The sequence below is a fragment of the Elephantulus edwardii genome, unplaced genomic scaffold (assembly GCF_000299155.1).
Source record: "Elephantulus edwardii isolate Elephantulus edwardi_28Jun2011 unplaced genomic scaffold, EleEdw1.0 scaffold00044, whole genome shotgun sequence".
Taxonomy (NCBI): Eukaryota; Metazoa; Chordata; class Mammalia; order Macroscelidea; family Macroscelididae; genus Elephantulus; species Elephantulus edwardii.
In genome coordinates this window covers 4,303,942-4,325,425 of record NW_006399794.1, presented here as the reverse complement: position 1 = coordinate 4,325,425, position 21,484 = coordinate 4,303,942, and the positions used below count along the sequence as shown (strand labels likewise).

The window sequence follows — 21,484 nt, the reverse complement described above, 5'->3', positions numbered from 1 at the left end:
AAAACTAAAGCTGTGAACAATCTCAATCTCTTCACCATCCATCCTGATGCTGCCAATTGGCCCAGTGGTGAGAATCTTTGTCTTCTTGACTTGACACTGAGCCTCAATCCATATTGGAGGCTGCAGTCGACCCTCTGCAACAAGTGCTTCAGGTCCTCCTCACTTTCAGCAAGCAGGGTTGTGTCATCTGCGTAATGCAAATTGTTGATAGATCTTCCACCAATCTTGACCCCACATTTCTCTTCATAGAGCCCAAACACAGGTGGTTCAAATTCTTCAGGAGAACAATGGGCAATTTCCTGCTGTGTAATATGCAGCCTCTGAAAACACACTGAAGAGTCAGCTATGAGTTGGTTCTGACTCCACAGCCTACAACAACAGCTAATGATCTTCACATTTCTTCATGTGTTCGTTGGCCATCTGAATGTCTTCTCTGGTGGTCTAAGTGTCTTTCATGTCCTCTGCCTATTTTGCAATTGGGTTGTTTGTCTTCTTCCTGTTGAGACGGTGCAGTTTTCTATAAATTTTAGAGATGAATCCCTTGTCAGATATGTCACTGCCAAATATTTGTCCAAATCTATTAGTTTTCTTTCACTCTTTTATAGAAGTCTTTTGATACATATCATAAAGAATTTACCTTCAGGAAGTCCCAATTATATAATTTGTCCTCTGTTAATTGTAGTATCAGCTATATTTGACAATCCATTTAAGCCATAGCATAGGGCTATAGTAGGTTTTACACTTTCCTTTGTATAGGTCTTTTGTACCTCTGGTTACACTTAAGTTTATTCTGAAATATTTTTTTCTTTTTTGGAGTAGCCAAAAGAAACTGGCCAGATGTTTTAAGCTGGACTTAGGAGAGGCCATGGCACCAGGAATATCACTGTTGATGTCAGATGGATCCTGGCTTAAAGCAAAGGACACAAGAATAATGTCTATTTGTGCTTTATTGTCTATACAAAGGCATTTAATTGTGTGGATCACAACAAACTATGGCTACCCCTGAGAATAATGGGAATTCCATAACACTTACTTGTGTTTATGTGAAACTTCTTTTTTTAAAAAATTTTACTTTATTAATTTTAATAAGTATTTACAGAGATTTTGGATTTCCATTCATTTATTGCTGCACCCTTCTCCCTGCCCAGCCCTCCCCCCCCAGTTCACTCCTCTCTTTGAAAAAGTAAAATTCTTTCATTGGTTGCTCCTCCCCAACCCCCCCACACACACATCCACCACCACCACCGCCTCAATACACTCCACTATGCAACCTTAATTCTGTACTCCTGTGGTAACCATAATAACCTATCATATATCGCTTTTAAATTGTTCTATGTAAACAAAGAGGCGGTTGTGCAAACAGAACAAGGGAGCAAATACGACATAGTTTAAAATTAAGAAGAGTGTGTGTCAAGGTTGTATCCTTTCTCCATACCTATTCAATCTGTACACTGAGCAAATTATTTGAGAATCTGGACTTTCTGATGAGAAATATGGCATCAGGATTGGAGGAAGACTCATCAATAACTTTTGCTATGCTGATGACACAACCTTGTTTGCTGAAAGTGAGGAGGACTTGAGGCATCTGCTGCAGAAGATCAAAGACCACAATCCTCAAAATGGATTTCATTTAAAAGTCAGAAAGATTCCATGGACTGCCAAAAGAGCAAATAAATATGTTTTGGAGAGGGTACAACCAGAGTATTCCTTGGAAGCAAAGATGATGAAAAATACTTTGGGCATGTTACTATTAAAGGTTATTCTTTGGAGAGGGGAATCATGCTTGAGAAGGCAGAGGAGAGACAAAAGAGAGAAAGATCCTCAACTTGGTGGATTATGTGGTAACTGAGGCAATGGGCTTGAGTGTGTCAGAGATTATCACTATGGCACAGCATAGGACAGGATTCATATTGGGTGTTCATAAGGTCGTAAGCCATACTCAACTCGACAGCACCTAGGAACAACAGTATCAACCAATATCAAAAGCTTATTTTGACTCAATATCAGCAGTTAAAAGAAGGCTAGGAGCTGACTGTCAACTACTCATACACAAATTCAAAATAAAGCTGAAATAAATGAAAATAAGTCCACAAGAGCCAAATACAACCTCAGTGATATTCTACTTGAATTTTAAAATCATCTTAAGAATAGATGACACAAACACAACCCTGATTGCTAAAACAGGAGGACCTGAAGTGCTTGCTGCAGAGTGTCAAGGCTGCAGCCTTCAATATGGATTGAAGCTCAACATCAAGAAAACAAAGATTTTCACCACTGGGCCAATTGGCAGTATCATTATGGATGGCGAAGAGATTGGGATAGTTAACAGTTTTAGTTTGCTTGGCTCCACAGTCACCATTCTTGGTACCAGCAGCCAGGAAATCAAGACACGAATTGCATTGGGTAAGTCAGCAGTCAGGAATCTCTCCAAAGTACTGAAGAACAACGACATCAGGCTGGAGACTAAGGTGTGCCTGATCCAGGCCATAGTCTTCGCAATTCCATGCTACGCATCGGAGAGCTGGACTATGACTAGGGATGTCGCTGGAGAGCTGAACCGTGACTAGGGATGATAGAAAAAGATGCCTTTGAGCTGTGGTGCTGGAGAAGAGTGTTCAATATACCATGGACTGCTAGGAAGACAAACAAATTTGTCCTGGAGAGGGTGATGCCAGGCTGCTCCTTGGAAGCAAGGATTCTGAAGCTTCGTCTGACATACTTTGGGCATGTTGCAAGGAGGGACCAGTCCTTGAAGAGGGACATCATGTTTGGGAGAGTGAAGGGACAGAGCATGAGAGGAAGACCCTCACAACTCAGTGAGTGGGGTAATGCGAGTGGGTGTAACAGAGACAGTGCGATTGGCACAGGACAGAGCCGAGTTTAGTTAGGGCTATTGTATATAGGGTCGCTATGAGTCGCAAGCGACTCAACGGCACATAACAAGAAGAATAGATTTGGGCCCGTCCCACAAGCCCCTGCGCGCCATCCTCCTCGTCCTCCAGGCCGCCCGCCTCTGTCGGAGTCCACCTCCCGCCGCCCGCTCATGCTGCCCGCAGCGCTGCTCCGCCCCTCCGGCCTCGGATGCTTCGTGTGCCAGGTCCGCGCCTACGCAGAGGCCGCTGCCGCCCCGGCCCCCGCCGCTGGCCCCGGGCAAATGTCCTTCACCTTCGCCTCGCCCACCCAGGTGTTCTTCCACGATGCCCACGTCCGCCAGGTGGATGTGCCCACGCAGACAGGCTCCTTCGGCATCCTGGCGTCCCACGTGCCCACACTGCAGGTCCTGAAGCCCGGGTTGGTAGTGGTCCACGCCGAGGATGACACCACCAGCAAGTACTTTGTGAGCAGTGGCTGTCACAGTCAACGCTGACTCTTCTGTGCAGTTGCTGGCAGAAGAGGCCGTAACGCTGGACATGCTGGACGTTGGGGCAGCCAGGGCGAACCTGGAGAAGGCACAGGCAGAGTTGGCCGGGGCAGCCGACGAGGCCCAGCGGGCAGAGATCCAGATCCGCATTGAGGCCAGCGAGGCCCTGGTGAAGGCCCTGGAGTAGTGGTGTGTACCCCTTGGAGGGCTGGTCACCTCGGGAGGGCCAGGAGACTCCCACCCCTTTTCCCTCAGATCAGATGTCAAGAAGGCTGCCGCTGCTGAGGAACAAACTTCCTCCCCCAGAAACACACATGCCAATTAAAGATCGGGAACCCCCCCCCAAAAAAAAAGAAAAAGAAAAGAAAGAAGAGATTTGGTACACCATTATTAAAGGCAATCTGGAGCTTTCTCAAAAAGAAACAAAAATACCACTTGACCCAGCTATCCAACTACTGGGAATGCCCCCTAAGGAAATCAGAGTAGTGCACAAACAGATGTATGCATACTCATGTTTACTGTGGCATTACTCACAATACAGAAGAGACAGAAATAGCACAAGAATGGCTAGAAACCCGAGGTACAGTCACATAATGGAGTATTACACACCACTGGAAAAAACTGAACTTGAAAAACACAACATGGACAAGCCTGGAAGATGTTATGCTGAATGAAATACCTCAGTTACAAAAGGACAAATACTGCATAAGATCACTGTTATAAAATAGGATTGACACAGGGCAGTGGAGGGTGGGGTGCAGAGCAGAGGGGAGCTCAGGGTAGAACAGGAAAAAGAATGGATAATGAATATTGCAGTTAAGGAGCAGATAAAGGAAAGGACTGTCTGAAAGGAATGTAGGTTAGGCATTATATGTATAACAATAAACAATCTGGAACAAGACGTGAACTAATAAAGTGAACTGGGGGAAGGTGAAGAGAAAAGGAGGGAAGAAAGTGTGCATCAATGAATGAATGAATGAATGAAAACCTAATCTTTCTGTAGACTCTCATTAAAATCACAATGTTGTTGTTTGTTGTTGTTATGTGCCGTCAAGTCACTTGAGACTCATAGCAACCCTATGTACAACAGCCCTAAACTCCGCTCTGTCCTGTGCCAATCGCACTGTCTCTGACACTCCCATCCCAATTATCCCAGTCACTGAATCAATCCACCTCATAGAGCGCCTTCCTTTCCTGTGCTGTCCCTCCACCCTCCCAAGCATGATGTCCCTCTCCAAGGACCGGTCTCTCCTCACAACATGTCCAAAGTATGTTAGACAGAGCCTCAGAATCCTTGCCTCCAAGGAGCCACCCGGTTTAACCCTTTCCAGGACACATCTGTTTGTCTTCCTAGCAGTCCATGGTATTCTCAATACTCTTCTCCAGCACCACAGCTCAAAGGCATCAATTCTCCTTCTATCCTCCTTGGTCATTGTCCAACTCTCTGATGCATAACAAGTGATTGCTAAGACCATAGCCTGTATCAGATGCACCTTAGTCTCCAGAAAGACACCATTGCTCTTCAGTACTTTGGAGAGGTCCCTAACAGCAGACTTTCCCATGGCAATGCGCCTTTTAATTTCCTGGCTGCTGGTGCCAAGACTGTTGACTACGGAGCCAAGCAAACTAAAGCTGTGTACAATCTCAATCTCTTCACCATCCATCCTGATGCTGCCAATAAGTCCAGTGGTGAGAATCTTTGTCTTCTTGACATTGAGCCTCAATCCATATTGCAGGCTGCAGTCCTTGACACTCTGCAGCAGGAGCTTCAGGTCCTCTTCAGTTTCAGCAAGCAGGGTTGTGTCATCCGCATAACACAGGTTGTTGATAAATCGTCTACCAGTCTTGACCCCACATTTCTCCTCATAGAGCCCAGCCTCCCAGATAATCTGTTCTGCATATAGGTTGAAAAGGTATGGAGATAGGATGCATCCCTGGCGTACACTGCCTCCTGGTCTAAGTTTCGCATTAGAACGATCAAGTGTTCTGGGATTCCCATTCTTCTCAGAGTCAGCCATAGTTTGTTATGATCTACACAGTCAAATGCCTTTGCATAGTCAATGAAACACAGATAGACATTCCTCTGGTATTCCCTGCTTTCAGCCAAGATCCATCTAAGATCAGCTGCAATACCTCTAGTACCACTATAATTTAATAAAAAATAATAGATTTGATTCACTGAACTCGAACATCAAGTTGAGGCAGGCAACATCATGATAGATGGAGAAAGGAATGGCGCTGTCAATTATTTCATCTTACTGGAGTCCACAATCAACACCTTGGTACCAGCAGTCAGGAGGTCAGGAAATATATTGTACCAGGCATGTCTGCTGTCAGAGACCTCTACAAAATACTGAAGAGTAATAATGTCAGTGTCTCTGACTTATGCCATGGTCTTTTTAATCACTAGCTATGTCTCTGAGAGCTGGTCAAGGAATATGGATGACAAAAGAAAAATTGATGCCTTTGAACTATGATGCTGGAGAAGAGAACTGAATATCCCATGGGCTGCAAAAGAACAAAAAGGTATCTCTTGGGAAAGAAACAGCCAGAGTACTCCTTAGAGGCAAGGACAACTAAGCTTCATCTCTCATACGTTGGGCACTTTGCTGGGATAGGCTATTCCTTAGAAAGAGATATATATTTGAACAACTGGTGGGTCAGCAAAAGAAAGACCCCCAGTCGGATGGACTAATTCAGTGACTACAGCAATAGGCTCAAGATATCAGAGACGATGAGGATAGCAAAGGACAGGAGAGGGTTCAGGTATGCTATTCACAAGGTCACTATGAGTTATACTTACTTGACAGCACCTAACAACAACAAAGGTGCACCTGATCCCAGGTGTAGTCTTTCCAATTATTTTCTGTGTATCTAAAAGTTGGACAGTGACTAAGAATGACAGAAGAAGAATTGATGCCTTTGAGTTGTGGTGCTGGAGAAGAGTACAGAATATCCCAGAGACTGCCAAAAGAACAAACCCATCTGTCTTGAAGGAAAATCTGGACGCTCTATAGAGGCAAAGATGGTAAAATGTCATCTACTTTGGACATGTTGTCAAGAGGGGCAATCCTTAGAAAAGAAAAGAACATCATGCTGGGAAGGGTCAGAGAAAGAGAGGAAGACCATCGACAAGCCTGACAAACACAGGGACTGCAACAATGAGCTTGAGTATATCGAGACAGTAAGGATTGTGCAGGACAGGGCAAGGTTCAGATGTGCTATTCACTGGGTGGCTATGAGTCGTAAATGACTCAGCGGCACCTAACAACAATGATGTAATATGGAAGCTGTGAATTATGCCCATGAACTAATAAATCAGTTATAGGAGAATGTAGTCTTTAGTACCTTGGATGTCACTAACCATAAAAAAAAGGATGGAAAGTGAGCCAAAGGGGCCAGATCCCTAGTATCACCAAAAAACAATCACTAGGAGTGGAGTGCATATTTCTGGACCTGAATGTGAGTCCTTGCATGAGGAAGTCCTCCATGCCAAAAAAAGTCAAGATACATGGGAGTCCCCAAAGGGCACAGGACCAACAGATGGTGAAGGAAACAGGACTCTCTCCAGCATGACAAAGAGAAAGTGGGCCTTCCCCTAGAGCTGGCATTCTGAAAATGGACTTCTAGCCTTCTAAATTGTAAGAGAGTGTCTGTTAAACCCATCCATTTGTGTTACAGCAGCCTTAGATAACTAAAACACACCCATTAAACCAAATGAGTTGCCATGGAGTCAATTCTGATTCATAGCAACTCCACATGAGTCAGAGCCAACGATGCTCAATGCTCATAATGGTTTCAATGGCTAATTTTTCAAAGGTAGATCCGCAGAGCTTTCTTCTAATAAGCCTCTGAGAGGACTCAAACCTCCAACCTTTCAATTAGCAGCCAAGCATGTCAACTGTTGACTTCCCTTCCCCAGAACTATATACATCCTGTAGAATGGTTAAAATAAACCAGCTTTAATAATAAAAAAGACTAAAATTACAGCCAAGAGTGTGAAGCAACTGGAAGTCTCATGCACTGCTGAAAAAAATGCAAAATGGTATCTCCAGTTTGGACACAGTTTAGCAATTTCTTCTAAACAGAATACTTATATAACCCAGCAATTCTCCTAAATATTTACCCAGCAGAAATGAAAAGAGAAGTGCTCAAAGATCTAGAAGCAAATATTCAGAACTGTATTCATAATAACCAAAAACTGGAAACTCAAATATATACCAAATTATAAATGAAAAAACAAAATTACAAATAGCAATACAAATTTATTTTTTTTTTTTTATGCGTGTACCGTCAAATTGGATCTGACTGGTACAGGAGGCGACTGTTCCTCCTTCTTCAGCAGAGCATCTGGTGGATTCAAATAGCAATACAAATAAACAGCCGATGATGCATGCATTATGGTTAGATCCCAAAAGTATTACACAAAGGGGAAAAAGCCAGACTTAAAAAAAAAAACACCTGTAAAACTGCACTTATTAAACACTTAAACACTCTAAGAAAAAAAAGGCAGGTAGAAATCAGTGGTTGCCAGTGTCTAAGGGACAAGAGACTACAAAAGATCATGAAAACAGTTTTTTGAAAAGGAAGCAATCAATCGACTGGTGGCTAATGGTGATACTAATGTATCATTTATCAAAGCTCATCAAACTTAAAAGTGTTACTTTTACTGTATGTAAATTATGTCATAATATAACTTATAAAAAGTGTTCCAAATTAAAAAAGTGCTAGACTTCACTGTGAAGATTGTACAATTTGTACATGCTTCTAGATTTTGTCCCTAAAACAAAAATCTTCCCATTCCCTTGTATAGTTAGAGGGTGGGAGGCTAGACCCTAGTGAACTAAAGAAGGTATCCATGTGGTGGGGAGACCACCAAATGTGTTGACTAGAAGCCCAGGCTCTGAGAGGAGGGTGCCAAGCAGAAGAGCAATCATGGGGCCCAGGAGTGCAAATGGAGTGAAGACGTCTTCCTTACATTCTTTATCCTGTCCAAGCAGACCAAGTCATTGCTTGAAGAGTGTGAGCAATGTCCCCACCAATAGTCAGGAGGCTAATATGGAAAGTCAGAGCCAGAGCAAGGTAAGGAGGGGGTCCCTATATTGGAGCATCCAGGCATAGGTTATTAGTCTGCATTTTGAAAGGGTGATGTGTTGAAAGAAGGAGGAAACAGAATGAAGAATCTGCAGAAGGGAAAAGAGGAACATGGAAACCAAATTCCTCACTGTTGGTGGGGGTGCAGGGGAGGAGACGCTGTCGAGTAATTTCTGACTCACTATAATAGCTCCATGTGTCACAGAGGAGGACTGCTCCATACTATTTTCTTGGTTATAATCCTTACCAGAGCTGTCAGGCCTTAATTTCTGTGCTGTTGGGTAGGTTCAAATTGCTAATCTTTGGCAACAACCCCAGAGCACTACAAATATGGAAAGTAAAGCAGAGTGTTGGACTGAAAACAGGTATCAATATGAACTTCTGCTTTTCAACATATACATATCTCCAAACCCATTACTCATTTTTTTTATTTTATTATTTTTTGTATGTGTACCATCAAATTGAATCTGACTGGTACAGGAGATTGGCCCTCCCTCTCCAGCACAGCATCTGGTGGATTCAAACCTCTTATCTCTGGGATTGCAGTGCAGCTTCTTGCCACTAGGCCACCAAAGCTCCCCAGAACTACTTTTTGTGCCAAAAGTAAGGATGTGCTCAAAGAATGATGAGGACATGTAGGAAGGACACAGAAGTCAGTTGAATGGGCTCTCACTGGCTAAACAAAAACAAATAGTACCAGAAAATAATCTACTATAAAAGCACAAAGCCAAGAAATACATACAAAGCTTGATGGGGAATTAAGATATTGACATAGTTTCAAAGCATTCTTCATAAAAACTATTAATTCTTGTTATTGTTAGTTGCCTATGGTAGTTCTGAGTCAACTTCATCTCAAAGTAACCAAAACTTTAATAGGACAATATGCAACAGAATACAACCTTCATTTCTGTGACATTCTTGCCTAGAAGATATCCAGAGTTGTGCTCATTCTAAAAGAAACTGGGGGGGGGGGGGGGGGTAGGTTACAAAAGAAGGTGGCAATTACTGACCAGTATCATTAATATACTGGTCAGAAACTGTTTTCCTGTCAAACATTCTTCTAGGTAGTATAGCACTGGTCTGTACATTGTTGTACAGAGGTAACTCATGGTTGCTGTGATGCTGAACACTGTGACACTGATGTGCCAAACGTGGTAATGGGTACCCATGGTGGACAGTGTTTTCTGGAGCTTCCCGACTAAAACAAGCCTGAAGCAGGAGTGGCATCCACTTCTGAAATTACTTGCCTCCAGAAACTCTATATATGAACAGTGCTCATGGCACCTAACAACAACAACAACATCATTAATATTGCACTCAAGTTAAATTTTGCTGAAGATAATTTAAAACACAGCTTGAGCAGTAAGTACCTTAACAGGGAACTGTCATGAATTCAAACTGGCTTCTGAAGAGGCTATGGAACAAATGAGATCATTGCTAATGTCCACTGGATCTTGGCTGAAAACTGAATACCAGAAAGATGTGCTTTATGAACTATGCTAAGGCGTTCAACTATATGAATCATTCAAATTATGAATAACATTGAGAAGAACAGGAATCCCAGCACACAACATTGTGCTATGTGAAACCAAGAACCATAATCCAAGTAATAGTCATTCCAAAAGAGCATGAAGTTACTACATGGTTTAAAATCAGGAAAGGTATTTTGTAGTCAAGGCAAATTCTTTTTTCTGGAGTCACAGCTTTATGAAGGTTGCAAATAGTTCAGGAGATTGTCTATCTTTCTCCCACCGACTGGCTGTGGATTTGAACAGCATATAATCTGAGAAGCTGGACAATAAAGGAAAGAATGTGGTATCAGGAATGGGGGAAGGCTCATCAATCTGCATACTATAAAAAATAAAAGGCTCCACCTTTCAATAGTGATTACGGCCTCAACATCAAGAAAACAAAAATTTGGGGAGGGGAAAAAAAAAAAAGAAGAAAACAAAAATTCGTGCACCAGTCCAAAATAAGAGCTGCATAGTAAAAGTGTACTGGGGGGAAGGGGATTAGACAACAATGAAAGAATTTTTTTTCAAAGAGAAAAGCAAATTGTGGGGGGCGGGGCAGGGAGAAAAATGTGCAACAATGAATGAATAGAAATCCAAGTTCTCCGTAAACTTTTATCAAAATCTCAATTAAAAAAAAAACAAAAATTCTCACCACTGAAACAACAGGCAACATCATGATAGATGAAAAAAGATTCACGTTGTCAATGATTTCATTTTACTAGGATCCACAATCAACCCATGGAAGCAGCAGTCAAGAAATCAAGACACTTCAGTGAGCAAATCTGCTGTCAAGGATCTCTTTAAAGCACTAAAAAGCAAGAATATCGCTTTAAAGACTAAGTATTTTCAATCATTTCAAATACATGTGAAAAAGGACAATGAATTAGGAAGGCTGAAGAATAAATGATGCCTTTGGATTATGGTGTGGGTACTGAATAACCCATGGACTGTCAAAAGAACAAAAAAAGCGTAGCCACCACAGAGCTCCTTAGAACCAAGGATGGTGAGGCTTTGTCTTACCTATTTTGGGGCCAGGCCCTGAAAAAGGACATCATGCTTGGGAAAGTGGAGGGTCAGAAAAGGAGAGTTAGACCCTCAACAAGAAGGACTGGCACAGTATATGCAACAGTGGGTTTGAGCAGAGTGGAGATTGTGAGGATGGAGCAAAGCTTAGATGTGTTGTATACAGGGTTGCTATGAGGTGGAGTGTACTTGACAGCACTTAACAGCACACTTAACCGTGAGGGAAGAGAGGATCCCAAATTGAGGGGCATTTTACAAAAAAACTTATCTGTAATCTTGAAAAGCATTAAGGTCCTTAATGTCAGGAGATGATGGAGGTCGTACCATACTACTGAAGATAGCTACAGAGACATGACAATAAAGGCAAGATACAATTCTGAATTCAATTCTGATGTAGAGATTAATAGCAAAACATGAATGAATTTTAGAGTTACATGGAGCATTCTATCCGTGTTAATTTCCTGATCTGCACGACTGTATGATGATTATGTGTGAAAAATATCCTTATTCGTAGAAAATGCGTACTAAAGCATTATGGGGTGATAAGACAGCAGGTCAGCAACTTCCTCTCAAATGCTTTAGGAAAAAATAGTTCTTTGTACTGTACTTGCAACTTTTCTGCAAGTTTGTGATTATCTAATTTTTTTAAGTGAGGAAAAAATAATGTAACTAAAACTAAACAAGCTCAGCTAAAAATTAAAGTGTGGTTCTCCACACTAGAAATCTAAGCAGGAAAAAGACACCATACTATGTAAAAATCAGGAAATATGACATTGGAGTTAAGAGGAGATTTTTAAAACAGTTAACCTATTCACTCACACTTTGACCCCAACCAGCTGATGAGCAATGAGATTAAAAAATGTAAAAGGTCCCCAGGAAAGGAAGTTAATAAGGAGTGGTGCTTTTTAGGTGTCTTCAAGTTAGTTCCGACTCAGAGCAATATTATGTACAACATTAACAAAACACTGTGCCATCCTCACAATTACAGCTGTACTCAACTGATGCAGCTACTGTGTCAACTCATCTAACCAAAGATCTTCCTCTTTTTTATGATCCTCTACATTACCCTTTGGGGAACTCTGGTGGCCTAGTGGTAAGCAGTTGTGTTACCAATCCAAAGGCGTGCACATTCATATTCACCAGCCATTCTGCAGGAGAAAGATGGGCAAACTCCTCCCCTGTCATATGCAGCTTCTGGACACTCACTGGAGGATCAGCTAGGGGGTCTGAATAACAGGCACCTAACAAACAATACTTAACCAGATATGACATCTTTTTTCCAAGCATTGTCTTAAAATATGTGGGACAAAGTCTTAAAAGAGCTAGGCTGCACTTCCTCTAAGACAGATTTGTTGGTTCTTTTGGTAGTTCATACAACAAAGAGATTATGTCTTGGAAAAAGTGCAGCCAGAATGCTCCTTAGAGGCAAAGATGACAAAGCTGTCTCTCTACTTTAATGTTGCTAGGAGAGGATATTTCTTAGACAGGAATATCATGCTTGGAAAGGTGGAGGAGGATCAGCAAAAGAGCAGAAGACCCTCAATGAGATGGACTGATGTAGTGACTGCAGCACTGGGCTTAAGTGTGTCAGAGCTGATGAGGGTGGCACAGTGAGGGTTCAGATCTGTTGTTCCTACGGTGGCTGTATTATTTGACTTGACAGCACCTAACAAATACAACAATAGTATTCAACATTCTTCATCAACATAGAATAATGGTATTCTGGTACCACAAAAGGCTTAACTACCAGCAAACACAATCGTAACATACTCCCTGAAAAAGAGACAAGGACTACATAGCGGAAAATGTAAAATTCCTTGCAAAAGTGAGACTAAGATTACTCTAAGATTAATCTGAAATAAAAGTGCTTTGCTGCACAGAAAGGAATACATATACAAAATTAAATGTTCATGTACCCAGATGAGAATGCCAAGTGGTTCCTTACAAAGAGAAATTTGTGACACTGCTCCATAAATGGGGAGAACAATTAAAACCCACATTAACGTGAAGCAAAAACACCTTCAGTGGCCAGCTGGCTGTCCTTGCTTAAAAGATAATACTCAAACTCATTCTGAAATGACGGTCACAATTGTACAGAAAGAACAGGACGCACTTCCTAGAAATGTTTCAAAGGGGAAGGTTCCCTTCCCCACGAGGCTATCTCCTCCACTGATGGGGCGGCTACCAGGCCCCCGAGCGCACAGCAGTGAGCGAGCCCTGAACTCTCTGCACTTCCTTTTGGAGAGGACAGCCCCCTGCGTCACTCGTTCCTCATTCAGGATGCAGGACAGAAGTTTATCCCGGAGGGAACTAGCACAGTTGGCTCCCGCCCTCCCCGTCCTGCAGTCCTGGGCCCGGTCCCGCCGGCACGAGGCCGCAGCCCCGGGTAGCAGGCCCCTGGGAGAGAGGGTCGCAGCCACAGACGTGCCCCGAGCTGGCCCGGCTGCTGCGCCCCCCGCCCACCTCCCGCAGCCTCCTCCTCTCTCGTTCCTCCCCTCACGCCCACCGACAGGCTCAGCCCCGCAGAGAAGGCCGCCGCCGGCCGCCTGCACCGCTACGACCCGGCCTGGCCCGGCCTGGCCGGGCTTCCCCGCCTCCCGGCTCCGACGCCCGGCCCCGCAGAGCCCACTGGACAGCAGCCGGGGGCGGGGAGGCCGGGGGCGGCGCCCGCCCCACACCCTTACCTGGCTTCTCGTGGTCGTAGCCTACCACGATGAAGTAGTCGGCCAGCCGGGCCATGGCCGCCGCCACCGTGCCCGGGAAGCGGGTCCCCGTCGCCGCCCTCGCCGCCGCCGCCCACCCGGCCGGGGAGGGCTCAGCATTTTCCCGGCAGCAGCAGTAGCGGCAAGAGCGGCACTTCAGCCATGTTTGACAGCCGAGGCGCGCTCTGCGCCTGCGCCGCGCCTCGCACCCGCTCCTCCCCCGCCTGCACCGCGCGGCCCGGGTGGCCCCGAACCCGGACGCCAAGCCCACCCCCACCCCACCCTGCTCCGGCGGCGGCCAGCCCACCCCCACCCTGCTCCGCCGGCTCCGACCGGGCTTGGGGAGTGGGCGGCCGGCGCCGTCCCGCCACGCGCCGCTGCTGCCGGCTGTGCACTTGGGAGGCCTGGCTGCTACTTGGAAGACCCTCCTTCCCTTCCCTCTTTTTTCCCTAAAGCTGGGAGTCGGCCCTTCCTCCTCTATTCTCTCTTTTCGGATCTGAGATGAAAGGACGTGGAGGATTGAAAGGTTACTTGTAAAGTTTGCCTCTTCCCCTCCCCCCAAAAGACGAGATTCTCCCGCCCTCAGCTGGAAGTATGGAATTTGCACCGCCAGGGCTTTTGCTGCACGTTTCCTGTTTATGTTGTGTGGATGGGAATTTTAGGAACACGCCACCGAGCAGGCGGGGGAGGAAAAGGTTCTTGGTCGGTCTTGGCAGGCGCGGCGTGCTGCGCCGAAGGTTAGGCCGGGGGCGGCAGGCCCGGGCTTCCCCAGGAACGTCGGGAGTAGCTGGATTCCACCGGGAACGCGGCATCCCCGGGAGCCTCCGGGGCTGCGCTCCTCTTGCGGAGCGATAGCTGGGGGGCCCGACTCCCCGGGGAACCCCGCCTGGCTTGCTTTCTCTCCTTGCAGCGGTCTTGGTGCTCTGACAACCGGAGCAGCGGGCGGTGACTTCCAATTTCCCCGCTCAAACACGCATTAAAATTAATTAATCCAGTCTAGGGATTATCCAGGTCACTTAGGGTTTTTCGTGTGTGTTTTCTTTTGCAGTACCTCTTCTCTCTCATTTCACTTTGGCTAGATGAATCTCCAGATGAGCTTGCTTTGACACTTGTTGATGCTGTTAAAAATTGTACACAGGCAATAGCAAAGTATTTGTTTACTCTCTCATTTTAATAAACAGTTTTCAACTTTGAGAAGCGTTTCCTCATGCAAGAGGAAACTGCTTCTAGAGAATAAAGAAACCACAGAGACTTTGCTTCAATAATACAGGTTTCTCTGGGCTCTCTGGTGGCCCAGTTGGGTAAGCCGTTGTGTTGCAAAGTCAGGTGATTCAAATCCACCAGCTGCTTTGAAGGACAAAGATGGTCAATCCCTCCCTGTCATTTAAAACCCGCTGACAGGTCAGCTATGGCTGGGTTGCAACTCAACAACAATGATAGAGTTTTTGAGAATAGATTCTTCCAATTTCCCTCACTCCCCCACTCATCAAATTATACAATTCCTTGATTAATCCCCCCTCCCCCGCACATCCTTATCCCTCTGCTTCCACTCTCTCCCAACCCCCCCTTGGACCCTTATACTTTCTACAATAAAGATTTTAAAACGTATTCGAATTTTGTAAATAGTATATTAAAAAGTCAACTTGGGAAGGGGTAAAATGTGCAACAATGAATGAATGAAAATCTAACTTCTGTAAACTTGTTAATAAACAAAAAATTTTATTTTAAAAACAATAAGTTTTGGTGATGAAGCATTTCAATGACTATTGAGTTAACATCAAAAATATAACTTTACGCAAGTTCCTATTTACCTATTTGCACTTCCTAGAGCTCCAGAAATTCAAATTAAGTAAGTCAAAGTCCCTCATTTAATCACAAATTAGTGGTTTTGTTAAGATCTGCTCTTTGGAAAAGCCATTTTGGGTGAGGCCAAAAGAAGACTGCTAGCAAATTAATTCGGGGTCAAGAATTTTTACGTTCCTGGATTTAAAAAAAAAAAAAGACACGACAAAATGCCTCTTGAAGTGAATCTTATTTTTACTATAAATTTGATTACACAACACACCATCTATCTTGGAAGAAAAATGTGGCAGTTTGGTAAAGATTGTTAAGTGCCATAGAATGATGCATTGTATAAAGAAGAAAACATTACCTAACCTTGCAACAACTTCAGATCATCTGTGCTTCAGCCCACTGTTGCAGCTGTATGTGTGTGAGTGTGTGTACCGTCAAATCTGATCTATTCTCAGAAACTCCAGCAGAGAATCTGGTGGATTCGAAACACTTACCTCTGGGATTGCAGTGCAGCTTCTTGCCATTAGGCCACCAGAGCTCCCTTGCAAGCACATTGTTGTATCCATCTTGCAACCTGGTGAGGCAATTCCCTCTGCCAGGTAAGGTTCATTATGAATCAGAATCTTCCCCCCCTCCCCCGTCATCTAGCAGATACTTAAATAATGTTGGAAAATACGTAGTAGACTCAAGTTCGGGGAGTTTCCAGCAGTTATAGATGTGATTTTTTTCATAGTTGCTTATCCCTATTCACTCTTATGTATTTTGACCCTTTTCTTATGAGATCTCTGAGAAGGTCCGTTAGTAAAAGCAACAGCAACAAGGCAATTCATCAAGAGTAGAATTCAATTCATGCTAGTTCCATGTGTATCAGTGTAGAACTGTGCTCCCTCGGGTTTTCAGTGACTAGGTTTCGAGTTTTCAAGCCTTTTTTTCTCCCTAGGTGCCTCTGGATGGACACCAACCTTTGCCCCACACAGGGATTACTTCAATATATCTTAGGTGCTAAGCAAACACTTTTAATGAATGAATCTGCAATTTCCCAACAACTACCAGCAGGAAACTGCCTTGGCTGGAACTCTGAAGTAGGAGTCCAGGAAGTTGATGTCTCTGTTCCTGCAGGTTAGCTCTAATTGACCATTTTCTCTTTTGTGTTTCTGAAAATTGAGAGGTACTGGTCTGCTCTAGCTTTCATTGCCCTCCAATCAGAACTAACTTAGAGCTGACCCTCCAACAGGTTTTCAAAGGCTGTATATCACATGGAAGGAAATTGTCCATCTTTCTCCCACTGAACTGATGGATTTGAACCACCACAGACAAGTTGCCTTTGGGCTAGACTTTGGTCAGAACTCCCCTATTTACCCAGAAGAAATTCTTTAATAGCTCTTTGAGTTCACTCATGATTTCTAATGGTTAAACTGGATTATCCTGGTTGCAGGGATGGAAAGAAGGAGGGGGAAGGGAAACAAAAGATTGATCTTGACAGTAAGTTATTTCAAAAAAGCTCAACCCCTTCGTGTTATTACTGAACACAAGGGGTTCTTTGCATAGTCAATTGCCAGTAAGACAGATTCAAATATTCAGATGCAATATCCAAAGCACTTTGTTGCAGATCTGGGAAAGCAGAGAGAATATGCTCAAAAACTGCTTCCCCATATAATAGTGGTCATTGGTTTTTATACTTGCATTAGATGTTAATCACCTTAACATGTTGCTTTTGTTAGTATTCGGAAAGAACAATTTACATACAATTACTAGGAAATAAATGACTTGTGAAATAGTTAACATAGGACTTTAAAAAAAAAACAACCAGCTTATTGTACAACTAGAAAATGAAATCTGTCAAATAAAGCAGCAGTATGGAGAGGCAAACAAAGAAAACATCCAGCAAGACTTCTCAAAAGAAAGATGATCTTTCACAAACTATCAGCTATCTGAATTGTTCTGAACCATGAGAGATCAACATTTTATGGAAACCATTGGTGTTTAACATTTAGAAACCATAGAATGTGAACTTTTGTATTATTTCTGTGTGTACATATTAGCAAAATAAAAACTTTCTGCTTGGTTATATTTTTGTAGTTTAAAACAAAACAATCAATCTTAAGGCGTTCAAGATTACTATGTCCTTATCTTGGGTCTTATTTTGCATCCAAGAGTTCTTTATGAAAAACTTTCACATGTACAAGACTTTGGGAGGTTTTCACTTATATCTTTGTCTAATAAGAGGTAATGCTAAATAAATTTTTTGTTAATCAGAAAAAAACCCCAAACAGCTTATAAGGTAAATGCTAATCCAGAAAAGATGCATTTCCCTTCCAAGTAAACAGGCAGTTTAAGATACAATTTACACATGACTGAGAAAAACTGTCTCAAAGAGGTAAATGCTAATCTAGGAAAGATGCATTTCCTCTCCAGGTAAACAGGCAGTTTAAAGTACTTCACATAACTAAAGAAAGGGAAAAAAGAATTCAAGGGTAAAGTAACTAGTTTTGTAGGCTGGACTGGAGCCAACTAATGTCAGTTTTATGACTATACTAACTGATATGTTTGGGTAATCCTGAATTTATTAATACCACCCCTTGTTCTCTCTCTTTTTCTTATATCAGCTTTATATCTATAAGATCTATTTTCATCAGAGGTTGTTCTGATTTAGGGCAAATGTTCTGGGTTGATTCTTGAGGGAGTAGGGCTTCTTTACAAAGAGATTGTCTCTTTTCATTTGTGGGTTCTCCGTTTGGGAATAGGGACATAGCTGAACGAGAGCCTTGAGATGAAGGGGGAAGGGCAACCCACTGTGACACTTTCCTGGCAGTCTTAAGTCAAAGCTGCATGTCTTCTTGTTCAGTTAGAAGATATTTTCATGATGCTTTCTGCCCTCTGTGCTATAAGGTGTCTAACAAACAGGGAATGCAGACATAAATTAGAAAACAAACATCAAGAAGCAAAGGAGGGTTACAGACTGCCATGTCGGTCCTGCTTTATAACAGTGGTGTTATGCTGTATTTGTCCGTGTGTGTGTGTGTGTGTGTGTGTGTGTGTGTGTGTGTGTGTGTGCATTCTTTTTTTTTTTAATTGGTTAATTTAAAGTTCAAATGAATTGCTTTTCACACCAGATCTTTCCCATTTCCTTCACACACACCCTTCCACTCAGTATTTGTCCATTTGTGACTGAGATATTTCATTCAGACAATGTCCTCCAGGGTCGCTCATATTTTGCAATATTTTCAATGCTTCAGAGTGTGAATATACCATAGTTTTCATTTGTTAATGGGAGACATGGGGTACTTCCATCATTTTGCTATTGTGAATTACATGGCAATAAACATGGGTGTGCATATATCTGTTTGGGTGGCACAGCTCTGGTTTCTTTAGGGTATATTACTAGTAGTGGAATTGCAGGTCCAATGGTATTTCTATTTCCAAATTTTTGAGAAAGTGCCATACCACCTTCCATAGTGATTGCACCATTTGACACTTCCACCAGCAGTGAATAAGGATTCCAATCTCTCCACAGTCTTTCCAGCATTTGTTGTTTGCTGCTCTGTTGAACTTTGCTATTGTTACTGGATGAGATGATATCTCATAGTTGTTTTAAGCTATTTCTTATGGTTTCCCAGGACTTGAATTAGATCTTGTCAGGCATGTGCTGTGAGAAACTCCCATCTGCATGTTCTAGGCTTTAAGAAGACAAAGGTATTTGGGCGAGCAATTTTGTTTAAAAAGCAGACTCTATCTTAACTGGGCAGACATGCATAGAAAGAGTCAAATATCTCCTTTTTTCTTAGTCAGGAACTCATCCTCTCAACTGGAAGGCAGTTCTTCTGTATAAGGCCCTCCTCAGGACTTGAATAGGCTTTCTTCTTGTGTCTGGGTTTTGTTTTTTGGTGGGCTTTTTTTGTAACATAATATGACCCATTTGTCTGGTCTCCTTTTTCCTTTTGAAGGGTTTTTCTTGGGTTCCTGAAGTCTTACCTTTGGTGGTTTTTAGAAAGACAGCATTAGCTGGAGGTGTCTGGCATTCTCAGTTGCTGGACATCTTAAATGCGATGTTGACCAGCTGAGTTTGTGCTATTGACCCAGTCAATCTTTTGTGGTTTCTTCTAATTATAAGAGATTCTCTGGGAAACACAAGTCAGGCTAATCATTCAGACATTAGCTAAGTCTTCTAGGCCAAGGTCTGTGTAATTACAGAAAGCTTGGTGTAGCTGTTCAAGAATTGTACAGGATTTCCATTTGGTTGCTGCTCATGTCTTGTTCGGGTTAATCTGTTTGGGGCTCCCTTTCTTCTTCTCAGCTTTAGAGACTACTTTTTTTGTGCTACCCTTGCCCTAGGCTTCTGCCATTTGAATGTCAATTAGGCTTAGTGAAACAATTGTCTTACAATAGTCCTCATGAAGGAAGCTGCTACTATTTGTCTCTTCTCCTCATTAGTTTTAACCTTGATTAACAAAGCTTGAATCCCTGCTTACTTAGCAAGAAAATAGTGATTAATTGCCTAAGGGGGTATTGTTTGGCCTTGCTTGGCACAGCACTGGCCAAAAGTATATGAGATGAAAAGAGTGTATCTGAGCTGCTTTTCCTCAGTTCCCCAGTGAAGTGAGACAACTGTAGGTTTTCACTACTAGGTATCACTGGCATATCAAAAACTACTGGCTGGATTCGAGCGCTGTCTAAAAATTTGTATTTTCTTTCCTTTTGCCCCCATTCAGCAGACAGTATTCTCATTTTTATGGTTTAGAATTTTAAAGGCCAATGTATACCATTCTCATCCAATTTCTGTGACGTCTGGTGAAATAATGTTATTTGCTGGATAATTTAAGGATCTGTACAAAGGCTACTTTTTCTTATCACCAAAATCTAAATAAAGTGAAGGCTAAATTTTTACTAAAGTAAAACATAGTGTTTTGGTTAAGGATTATATTAGCAAACAGACCAATCATATGAACTTTTATTCTAATACACTTTTTTCCAGAATGGAAATTTCTGTTCTTACTTTTGAGTGATGATCTAAAATGAAATTAACAGAAGACAAGGGTCAATCCATGTGCAATCCTTAGATGTGATACAGGTATGCATTCATCAGATACAAACAACTTCTATTCATCAGATACTGTACAAGTTTTACTCATCAATGACAATGCAGCTTCTACTCATATAATTAGATCAGATATAAGCAGGCATCACAGTCATGAAGAATAAAGAACAGAGAGCTTTTGCTTCCATTTGTACAGAACGAAAAACGAAGTACTTTTGCTTACATTACTACAGGTTGCTATCTGAAGTATTACAGAAATAGACACAGGCACAATTGGTGCAACAGATATAGACCGAGGTATATAACCAGAAAACGGGTACCTTCATGCAACAGGCAGAGTTAGAGTTTTCACTCTTTCTTACAGATTTGGAATGAAAACTTACACCAACTTGTTCTCACTGATTTGGAATGAGTGAATTAGGACAGTTCTCTCTCACTGATTTGGAATGAGCAACTTACACCAGCTCATTCTCACTGATTTGGAATGAGTGACTTACAAAACTCACTTCTAAGTAGCCAACTATTAGTCACACACGTGTAGACAGACCCCAGGGATGGCCAGATAGAAATTTTACCAAGAGCAGTTACCAGATAAAGTGTGTGAATTGGCAAAGGTGATGGAGGATACTAAGAGTTGGTCTCTCAAAGGTCTCTTAAGATAATAAGTCTTACTGGCACCTGTAGGCATTTAAGATACCTGCTCTTGGGGTCCTCCTATCCGTGGAATTCAGAATTTCCCAGCAAGTATAAGCATAAGTTGCTTTCATTTACCACGTGAGGCTGAAGGTCTCTTTGTGGTCACCAAAAATGTTACTGAACAAAGCACTTTATTACAGATCTGGGAGAGCAGAAGAGCAGAAAGAATCTTCTCAAAAACTGCCTCCCAAAACAACTATGAGATATCATCTCACCCCAGTCAGAATAGCAAAATTTAACAGAACAGCAAGCAACAAATGCTGGC

The 21,484-nt window shown here is 42.7% G+C and overlaps 1 protein-coding gene and 1 pseudogene across 1 annotated transcript in view; one reads left to right on the top strand and one right to left on the bottom strand.

Moving 5' to 3' along the window:
* Positions 1 to 13,731, bottom strand: part of SBF2 (SET binding factor 2) — a 510,367-nt gene extending 496,636 nt beyond the window's left edge. The window contains exon 1 of the mRNA XM_006885420.1: positions 13,671 to 13,731. Coding sequence (XP_006885482.1) covers positions 13,671 to 13,731 — 61 coding nt within the window. The remainder of the gene's footprint in view (positions 1 to 13,670) is intronic.
* LOC102849320 lies at positions 3,044 to 3,548 on the top strand (annotated as a pseudogene).
* Positions 13,732 to 21,484: the final 7,753 nt, after the last annotated feature.